The sequence below is a fragment of the Hippocampus bargibanti genome, linkage group LG09 (assembly GCF_051943395.1).
Source record: "Hippocampus bargibanti isolate YZ-2025 linkage group LG09, ASM5194339v1, whole genome shotgun sequence".
Lineage (NCBI taxonomy): Eukaryota > Metazoa > Chordata > Actinopteri > Syngnathiformes > Syngnathidae > Hippocampus > Hippocampus bargibanti.
In genome coordinates, this window is record NC_142742.1 from 17,485,491 (window position 1) to 17,496,239 (window position 10,749).

Sequence of the window (10,749 nt, forward strand, 5' to 3'; positions counted from 1 at the left end):
GTCACTCACTGTCTTGCTCCAGAATCAAAACAGAGGCTTCAGAGAGTTCAGCATAAATGTTTGCAATCGATTAAAGAAGTCCGTCCTTATCAATTCGAGCTGTCTGGAGTCCAATGTAGCGCACAGAAAATGCACCAGATGGCGCACAAGCTCCGTAGGAAATGGCTGATTCCACCGCTGGAAATTTGTGCAAACTTACACATTCTTTATGCGTGTTAACGCAATTGGCTGCGACACAACAACCATCACCATCACGTTATTTATGTAGTTTTCCTTCTAATTTCGCCATCAACACGATGTTTTCAGACCAGACAAAGTACCCAAAATGCATTGTGTGTCGCTTTCTCGGTCTCGGGCGTTCCCTCCATGATGTCACTTAGGGGATGGTCATCAAATCGAAAACGAGACTTCCTAAATATTCAGCACAAGTCTTAAAATGTAAAATATAGCTACAGTAAAGTCTCGTTATATCGATATTCTCGGGAGTCCGAAAAAATATCGATATAACCGGACTATCGAAATATCCGATCCTGCGGCATGTAAATTTTCTCCTTGCGTTCATAGAAATAGTATCGTAATAAGCAGTACTATCGATATAACGAGACTTTACTGTATATGCGGTGGAATCTTTGTAAAATGCGCTCAGTAGAAGTCATTAGAAGTGACTTTACAAATTATGCACACAACTTGTTTCGGAGGTGTCGGTTGTCCTTTAACTAAAGCAAATCCGAAACCCTACTTGTCTCCTCTTGGCTTCCTTACATGAGGAATCAAAGAGAAGCTTCCTTGTGTTTGTTGTGATTTACGCAAATCTTGACAGGTTTGTTTTTTTCTGCACAGTGTTTTAGCCCCTAAAAATAAACTAATAAAAGTGTTTCATATTTCGAACCAATCACTTTTAAAGCAGCTTTCTGGGCCTGTTCAAGCATGATATGCATCATTTGCGTTTTGAGATGGCTAAAACACACACATTCTGTTCCGATGCTTTTGTAAGCAATTTTGTAAATTGATTGTGTTGTCTTTTTTTTCCGCAAACCACAAGGTGGCTTCTGATTGGTGGTTGGGAAGACTTACTAAATTGTCTACCCAATTTGATTAGGATGTACCAATGTCCCAGGAGCCCTCCCTAGACTTCAATTGTTGCTGGTTGCTCCTTGAACAAACAGAGATGAGTTCACAACCTCTTCACTGTCATCCATGTTCATGGCGCCATCAGGGTGCAAACTTAGAACACTGATGGAGATCTGGTCCGGCGTTTGGATGGAGGAGAAATTATTTCCAATCTCAATGCCTGCACGTCCATTGTATAATTAGCTCCATTTTATCTTTGTGCGTACGCATCTCCGGATTACCGGCACACCCATGTGTAGCCCGGGGAAACAGATTTGACCAGAAACTTAATTAGAGGAGAGAAATTGAGGTTTTGGTTGCTATGACGGCCAGCGCATGATGACAGGATAGTTATGCAACACCGCACTGGGGAAAAATAGCCCGACCACCACACCCCATATTACTGGTACATGAAGTTCATGACTTTTGACGACTCTGTCTGTGAATTCTTAGATGTTTAATCTTTCCTTGAGCCCTTTGAATATAAATTTGGCATGCCCTGAGTGGACCTGTACATGAAATGACAAGGATGTTGGGATGATTCTGATATGTCTAATTTGTTTTGTTACCTACTGGAGATGTCTGGCATTCAGACTTCCAAACATTATGCACAGAGACACTTGCACACGGTGGACGTTCTGCGTCCTAAATATTCGGGGTCAAGAGAGGTCATCGAAGTCTGTCAGAAGTGTTATCCGTGCAGATTCCAATCTGCCAAATATCAGTGTGAAATTACAAGCGTGCTTCTCCATCCGCAGTTCACTAAATCTCTGAAGCACTTCGGGGAGGACGAAGGAAGGATGCAGCCCGACGAGTTCTTTGGGATTTTCGACACCTTCTTGCAGTCGTTCAACGAGGCCCGCCAAGATCTGGAAAACATGCAAAGGCGCAAAGACGAGGAGGAGAGGCGGGCACGCATGGAGGCCATGGTGAGAGGCACACGTCCGCTGTGACATCAACATCAAAATATTTCAGCTCCCCTGTGTCATATCAGTTGTGTGAATGCTCACAATACTCTCAAAAATACTCTCTTCATTGATCACGTTGGGCACTAGTGCCCAAATTCAGGACACTTTTGAAACAAAATACAGTGATACCTCAGCTTTCGAATTTAATTGGTTCCCAGAAAGTGTGTGTAAGGCGAAAAGTTCGTCTGCTAAATATTTATTTCCCATAAGAAACCATAAAAAATGAGAATAATCCGTTCCCAGGTCCCCATAAAAAAATTCTATGAAATAAGATTTAAGACTACACAAAATTTACCTTATTTTGTGTATAATAAATGTGCTATTGTATTGTAATGAAATAAATAAACTGTACTATATAATAAAGTAGTTTTATTTACCTTTGTGATGGTAGTTGTCAATGGATGACGAACTTCCAGCTTGCCTCTTGATATCTGAGTGAAGTTGCCGTGCTTTCTCGGCGATAATACCCTCACTCACAATGTCCCCTGCTAGCTGCTTTTCGTTAATCCAAGTCAACAGAAGTTTTTCAACCTCTTCTATTGCCTGAAACCGTTGCTGAGACCAGGGGTCCTCAACCTTTTTTGCGCCAAGGACCGGTTTAATGTCAGACAATATTTTCACGGACCGGCGAATAAATACAACAAAATAAAATGATACGACAGGCATGGAAACTATGTTTTTCTTTCTTTTAAATATAATAATAAATGTGAATCCATTGCGTATTTTTATCCAACTTTATTAGCAGAGTCCTGGTAACATCGCGCCAACAACAACATATGTAACATCGGCTCTGCCTCTCAACGCTCAATGGTCACCATGGTAATGTTTAAACGTGCCTTCAAAATAAGATACACCACAAAAACAAGTGCAAAGCACATGGAAAAAAAACCTCAGTACAACTGAATGAGTGGGACCCATGAGCTTGTTTCTCTGCAACGAGACAGTCACATCTAGGGATAATGTGAGACAATGACACCCGAAGTGTCTTGCTTATGTCCAGTCTACTCCATAGTTTTGTTTTGGTTGCTGTCACTGCAGAAAAACCCGCTTCACACAAATAAGATGTCGGAAACGGCAACAGGGTTTTCAGTGCTGTTGTGGCGATATCGGGGTATTCTGCCATCACTTTAATCTAGAACACCGGCAGAGTTGTTGTCTCAAACATACTTTTAAGTCCGCCATCATTTGCGAACTCCAGCAGTTGTTCTTCCTCTTGCACAGGCATGCTGGATTCACCTGGTTTGTTGACGGGTTGCAGATCCATTCCTTGGCAGTTCGTGGGTCTTTTGTGGCTGGGAAATAGCGCTCTAACTCTTTTAATAGCAAAGACAGGTGCTCGTGCATCAACTGGGGGAATAAAGGCTTGGGCTCAGTCTCTTCCAAAAACCCGGCCAATGTTTGAAACATGTCAAATACACCGCTATTCACGCGCCGTCCCCACAAATCCAGTTTGGCTTTAAATGCAGCTACTTTATCAGCCAACTTGAAGACAGTTGTCATTTACCCCTGAAGTGACAGATTGAGTTCATTGAGCAGGTTGAATATGTCGCACAAGTAAGCGAGCTTTGCGACCCATTCCTCATCACGGAAATGCGCTGCAAGAGGTGAATTTTCATTTTTCAAAATAAAACAGGGTTCGGACTCAGATAATAAATAAAACAGAAATTATGTAAATTATTTATTATTTCTTTGCGGCCCGGTATCAAATGACCCACGGACCGGTACCGGTCCGCGGCCCGGGGGTTGGGGACCGCTGCCTTAGACACAACACAAAAACACCCTTAGCCACACGTAGCAATGGTCGACTTAGCATACTGGTAGTGGGACGCTAAGTCACACAAATGCACACCTCGTTCGTGTTTTTCGATGATCTCCTTCTTCTGCTAGACTGTCATTTTCTTTTGTGTCCTCTCGGGTTTAACACTAGCCTGTGGTGGGGTCTTTTACGGTCCGATAATAGCAAAAGCATCCTTGATAACAAACCATGTATGCACTCAAGGAAAGGAGTGATGAAAACTAGTCCGCCAGCCATCGTGGCGCTGCGTGTGGTTTGGTTCGTTTGCCCAAAACTAGTTTGAATGCCAAGATTATATTCTCGCGAATTTAGTGTTCGTACGCCGAAACGTTCGTAAGCAAAAGCGTTCAAAGATGAGGTATCACTGGATGACCAAATGAAGAGTGATGTTACATATTTATCTCGCCTTCCATTTCAGCATTGATTAAATTCAATTCATTCCCTGTTAGAATTCCGCTTTGAGTCCGCAGCGTTTACGCGCCACTTTGTTTTTCCTCCTCTGGTTGTCAATATCAAAACAATTCCTTTGCTTTCCAGCTCAAGGAGCAGCGGGAGCGGGAAAGGCGGTCCAAGAAGAGCGGCGCCTCGGACGAGGTCGGAGGGGAATTTGACGACCTGGTGTCGGCGCTGCGTTCGGGCGAGGTTTTTGACAAAGACCTGAACAAATTCAAACGCAACCGCAAGCGTTCAGTCAACCAGCTGGTGGATGGCGGGGGTGGCGGAGCGGGGCGAGAACGAGCCGTCACAAAAGTCCACTACTAGGAGGTGGGCCGAAGCTCAGCCCCGGCGTGGATCTCTCATGTTACCCGTCCCCCCGTTGGATGTTTGTGATATCCCGATCTGACCGCGGGACGGGTGGCACACTGGGTGCGGACCACTGTGACACGTCTTCACCTGACTTTGGCCACTGTGCTTCAAATCCTCGCCATCTGTCATTTCCCTTTTTCTCACCGCTTCTTCTCAAGAACCCTGCCTGCCTCAACCCAACCCTCCTCCCTATCTGGGATCACATGGCCACACACCAAAAAGCAATAGACTGTAGTGGGAACCAAGCAAAGTTCGCATCTGGAAAAGATCGAGTGGGAATGGCAGAGGTTGAAAAAGCGCCAGCCAGGAATGATGCAGCTGGTGGTCACATGACCTCTGTTCTCATCGCAGCATCAATGTGTCAATGTCCACTACCTTGTTATGGACGCAACTTGTGCCAAAGTGCAAGAAACATGTCAGAAAACGGACTGCAATTAGGCATTTGTATTTTCATCTGAAGATGTATGTTTTTTTTAACACGTTCATAGCATTTTGGGGGTTTATTCTCTGGAATTAAGTTGGATTCTATTTTTCATTCATCTTGTTAGCACTGCAGTTCCTCTTGTCTCGCCAGCCGACACTTTGTGTGTGTGTGCTCTCTCTGGTCAACTAAATGAACGCTATTTGGGAATACAGTATACACATTTTTGACACTTACAGACAGGTGTTTGTTTCCATGATCCGCTGCCAGCTTGCCTGCTACACACAAGTCATGCTTTTTTTTTCATTCCAAATAGCTTGCCTCATTCACAGCCGCCAGTCGAATTATCAACACCAAGATTCTGCCCGACTGCCATTCCGTATCCACGCTTGCTGCAATGCCATTGGCCTTTACAGATTCCTGTTATCTCTAAGTGGTGCACACAACACGTTGTAAAACAATCTTGACTTCCATGTTTCTGCTCGTTTGTATGTCAAGTAAACATTTTATTGGCGACCTAGAGCTGCAAACATGGCTTGATTGAAACACTTTTGCAAGTAGCGATAGAAGGAGTTGAATGGATCCCTTTTAGAATCTTAGTAAATGCCAATCCTATGCTGCAGTGTGGGTGGTGGGCTCAGTGCAAGAATGCTGTACTTCGTTATGTCACCACCAGAGGGCAACATGTTCATCACTCATTGGTGGGGACAATTGGCAGTTAAGAATTTAATACCGAAATATAACATGAAAGTACATTTTTCACTACACAACATTTCAAAAAGCAGTACCCTGGTCTTTTCCAGGGCATCAAATATTGAGTCTGCTATGGGAAGCTCATGATTTGCACATCTGATTGTTTAAAAGCAGCAGTTTTTGCCCGACCAGCAATGTATTGACAGCACCACAATACTGCTCCCAAAACCTTCCCATGCACTTGACTCAACAAGCACTCAGTGTTAGAAAAGTCCGTGTTTTCTGAAGTTGTCCGATGTTTTGTCCTTCATGGCGTCACCTTCCTTTGACCACATACTCACCTTGAAGTGCCTCTGACCCTTCTTTGTGTATAAGTACCGTTTCTCTTCATGTGTGGTGCTTCAAATCGATGTCCGGTTTGCTCATTTGGAAAAAAAAGAAAGAGCGAGATAAAATGCAAATGATGAAGGACATGTGGAGCATTGGTGACTGCTTGCGTTGCCGTGCAGTAAATAATACTTAGCAACTCTGTTGCTGGATCCCAGGACAGTCAAGATTGATTAGTTCGAAAATGAATCAAATGAGGGAAATAAAGTCTCCCACTACTAGCATTCATGTTTAGCCTTTGTCATTTAAGTATTTGCCCTCAAACTGAATGTGTGGCCCACCTTGATACAAACTCGGTGGCGCCCGTGAAATCAGAACCTCTTTTACCAGCACTGTTTGTCCATTTTTTCCTTCCCGCTTGTCCCCATGTGTCTTTACAGTTAATCACTTTGTGTATTCGACTTTGGCAGAACCTTTTTGACACTCAATCTGAAACTTCATCCCCACATTTTCGGGCAAACTATTTACTTCAACCATGTCAGTATTCTTAGATATGTTTTTTGTCATGTTTTGATGTTTATTATAGGCCATTGACTGGCTGATTTTTGGGTGTCTAAGATGGAACTCAATGATAAGAGTAGCTTTTTTATGCACTTTTGTACGGGACATTTTCATTTGCAATGTTGTTTTGAGGGTTTGGAGATCTTTGAACTGCGAAGGGTGCTGCAAAAAAAGTGTTGTTAAAAGAAGAAAGACGCAAGTGATTGGTACTCCGGCTGGGCCGCTGGAAAAATGGGGGATGAGAGACGGGATTGTGGAGCACACAGACCATACATGTCTGAGTCCTTGATTTCGCAATGTCAAAAAAATGAAAAAAAAAAAAAAAAAAAATTAAAGGTGGGTGGTTAATTTTGTGTTCATTTACTTGGCATCAAAAGCTGCATGCCCAAAGAAGTGTGCACACAGTGTGCTGTATCGAATTTAACCTTTGAATAGGATGTTGCTTGCGCTATCAAAGAGAAAAAGGAAAAAAAAAAACGTTATTAAAGTTATACATCACTTTGTGTACTGCCTGAGAAATGTTGCACCCACTTTTTGGAAGCAGTATAAATGTGACAAGTCAGTATTTTGTATGGTTGAAAATAAAAGTACCCTTCACAAAAAGATGTACAGTTGGAAGAAAAGAATACAAAAATATTTTGTACACCGTTCTTGATTTTTGAGCTAAAACTAAAACACCAATAAAACGTTGAGGAATGTTGCATTTTCCTGTAAATTGTACCTTTATTTATTTGCCTTATTTAGTTTGCTATATTTTGTATGTACACAACATTATGGAAACAAAAAGATATATTAAAAATGATTAATAAACTGTGGTCGGTGTACAGTGAATAACTTTTGAGACTTGTGTATGAATGAGAATTTTTTTAATGGTTTTTCATTTCTATAATAGTTTTTTTTCCTCACCTGTGTCTTTTGTAGGGTTACAATAAACACTTTGTCCCTTGAAATTATTGTTTATTCTTTGTAAACATTTCAAGAAAATTTATACATGGTAAATTGGCGATTGCCACTGAGGGAGCAAACATTCAGCAGGTGGCACTTTTTAAAAGTCCTTAAAGGAAAACCGACACCACTTTTTTTGTTTCCTAACTGACATCAGAAAAACGTTTTATAGCATCTAAAATACTCAAAACATGCAGGATGATATTTTAGTCAAATGCAAAACCCCAATAAAAATGACTTAGTGTCCAAAAACTACTTCAAATTGAACCCGGAAGTGGCCACTTTCAGAAGGTCCCGCCCCTTGTTTGTTTGACGTCACGCCAAGACATCTTGCCTTGCTCGAAAATCAAAACAATGGCTTCAGATTCGGCGAATATGCTTTCTTGTTACTCATCCAGTTAGGAATATGATTCAAAAATAGTTCTAAAGACTAAAGCATAAATGTCTGCAATAAGTTCTTGCGGGTCATTTTGAGGCGTCAGGACCATAGAAATAGATAGGTTTAGAAGTGCCCAAAGGAGCCGATAGCATTGCGGCCCGCGGTCACCAGGTCGTGACGTTACTGATGACGTCACGAGTTGTAGCCTCTGACACAGTTCCGTCGTTTTTCGTCAATTTTATTCCGGTATTCGACGAAATTCTAATACTTTGTGGCTAAATATGTTTTAGAAGACAACTACTTCACTCTCACGTCGTCTTTCGGCGCGATGTGAAGTCGGTCCAAAAGTCCAAAACCTCAACTTTCAAGATCAGATATGCTTTGGATTATAATTTTTTTATAATCCAAAACATATAATTGCAATTAAATACACCACTATTGATGTATATTTATTCAGAGTCTAAAAATGTTATGAATAATAGAAATGACAGCTCTTTAAGATTGAAAATTCAAATACATAGTATAATTATCTTTTGAGTGTGATTGTAACCAATCTTCAAACGTGAAAAAAATAACATTCATAAAGAATGATCATACTTAATTGGTGATCGGAATTGGACTAAATCAGAAATTGTAGAGGATTAGGTAACACTGTGTATAGTCCAACACTTTTATATTAATAATTATTTTTCAATAATAATGCCAAATTTAAATTGTCCTCATCACTCTCATCATTTAAAATTTCCTTTTTTGGGGGTGTTGTTAAACTAATTTTTCAGTTAATATACAACCACAGAAATTTGAACAAGATATTCCACTACTTTTACAGCAACATTGAGTGTGCAATTGTCACAGCCAGTAAAACAATGAAAGCTGATTAATTAGTCAACCATATGATGACTTGAATGAGATGAAATTTTTTGAAACTTCTAACCTCATTGACCTGCAAAAATTACACTGCGATTCAGTTTTGATCGAAGAAAACTCTTCATCAAGTCATCATTCTGTAGGCGAGTGATATGGTGTAAACGGACAGATAGGAAGATATTAGTGATGGTTCTGATGAGGTCTATGGTATGGTTGTCAATACCATCTCGGGTTATGATCTTGTGTTCCAAATCGAAAAGGGCTAGATGGCCAACTGCAGCAACAACACGAGTGACAATCTTGAAGAACATGGCACATATAATTCTTTAATGAAGAACAGATAGAACGTACTTATACACGGTCGAAGATCGAAAACAGGACGAAAATTAGTCGCTAAAACATCGCAAAACGAATTATTTTTTTTTCTTTTTACAGAAATTTCATTTTCACTCACTTGAAGAACGAAATTCCTTTGTTTTTCAGCTTGTAGTTGAAGCATCCGTAAGCGAAACATTGCGGCCCCCAACTGTTGTTCCTTTTTACAGCATCCATACGTTAAATAGACCTAAATACGCTCAAAACTATCCTATTTCTATGCCAAACCAAGCCACGTTACTATGGACGCTACAACTTGTGACGTCACTTCCGGGTTTGCAATCAACCTCGTCTCTACGCCACTTCTACTACCTATCTATTTCTATGGTCAGGACGTATGTGTAGCGTCCCAGAAAATGCAGAAGAAGGTGCCCAAGCTCCGTTAGAAATGGGCTGATTTGTCTGCTGGGAATTTGTGTCAGCGAATATCAAATAGTTGTCTTGGTGCAACACACAACGATTCACCCTTGCGTTATTTATGTGTTTTCCTTCGAATTTCGCCATCAACACGGATGAACACGAAGTTTTCAGACCAAACAATGTGCCGCAAAATGCATTGTGTGTCGCTTTCAGCAACGCAAAAACAAGACTTCCGGAATATTCAGCGCAAGTCTTAAAACGTAAAATTTATGCGGTGGAATCTTTGTAAAATACGCCGAGTAGAAGTCATTTGAAGCGATTTTACAAATTATGGACACAACTTGTCCGGAGGCGTCGGTTGTGCTTTAAGCCATGATAGACAAAGAGGACATGCAGCTGTTCAACCTTTTCAAGTTCAAAGCCGGCTGTGATCAAAACCAATTGATTGCATTCACTTGTGGGAGTCACAACACAACTGCCACTATTTTAAATGCCTCTGATTAGCCCCTGATACATCTCAGATGTTCGAGAAGGATTTTCCTCTGCTTTTTCTTTGCCCTCTCGCAGAAGCCGTACGATTCTTTAGAATGGTTTATTCCTCCCACCTTTACGTGGGCCCATGTTCCATCTGAAGAAAAGAAGCCGCCGCCACCAGGCGTCACTGTACGTCTGTACTATGTTCAATTTATGATGAGCCGTGTCATGTTGATGCCAATCATACCTTTTACAATTATTGTTTTAAAATTTTTAAAGAACACACACATGGCTGAAATGTTGAAAAAGTGAGTCATGGTCAAATAAAGTCAGTTGAAATTCAAATTCAAGGCTGACTGTATTACCGGATTTTCCATATGTAAGGCGCACTGGACTATAAGGCGGACCTTCAATGAATGAAAAAACGTTTTAAAAATATAATATATAAAAATCTAAACGTTTTCCAAATATAAGGCACACCACATTATAAGGCACGACAGTAGAGGCTGGTGTTACGCACTAATTATTCCACGGAGGGGAAATTGAGTCAGTGGGTGCTGACAGTAGTTGCGAGACCTGTTGTGGCACAATATTACTTCACATACAAGGCGCAGAGTCATCTTTTGAAGAAAATCAACGCTTTTGGGTGCGCCTTTTACACTGAAAA

At 41.1% G+C, this 10,749-nt stretch overlaps 1 protein-coding gene across 3 annotated transcripts in view; it reads left to right on the forward strand.

The window, feature by feature from the left end:
• LOC148893856 (disheveled-associated activator of morphogenesis 2-like) overlaps positions 1 to 7,497 on the forward strand; it is a 92,768-nt gene extending 85,271 nt beyond the window's left edge. For all 3 annotated transcript variants that reach the window (XM_089004584.1, XM_089004586.1, XM_089004585.1), the window contains 2 exons: positions 1,869 to 2,039; positions 4,411 to 7,497. In XM_089004584.1, the coding sequence (XP_088860710.1) occupies positions 1,869 to 2,039; positions 4,411 to 4,635 (396 nt within the window). In that variant the 3' untranslated portion in view covers positions 4,636 to 7,497. The remainder of the gene's footprint in view (positions 1 to 1,868; positions 2,040 to 4,410) is intronic.
• The last annotated feature ends 3,252 nt before the right edge of the window (positions 7,498 to 10,749 follow it).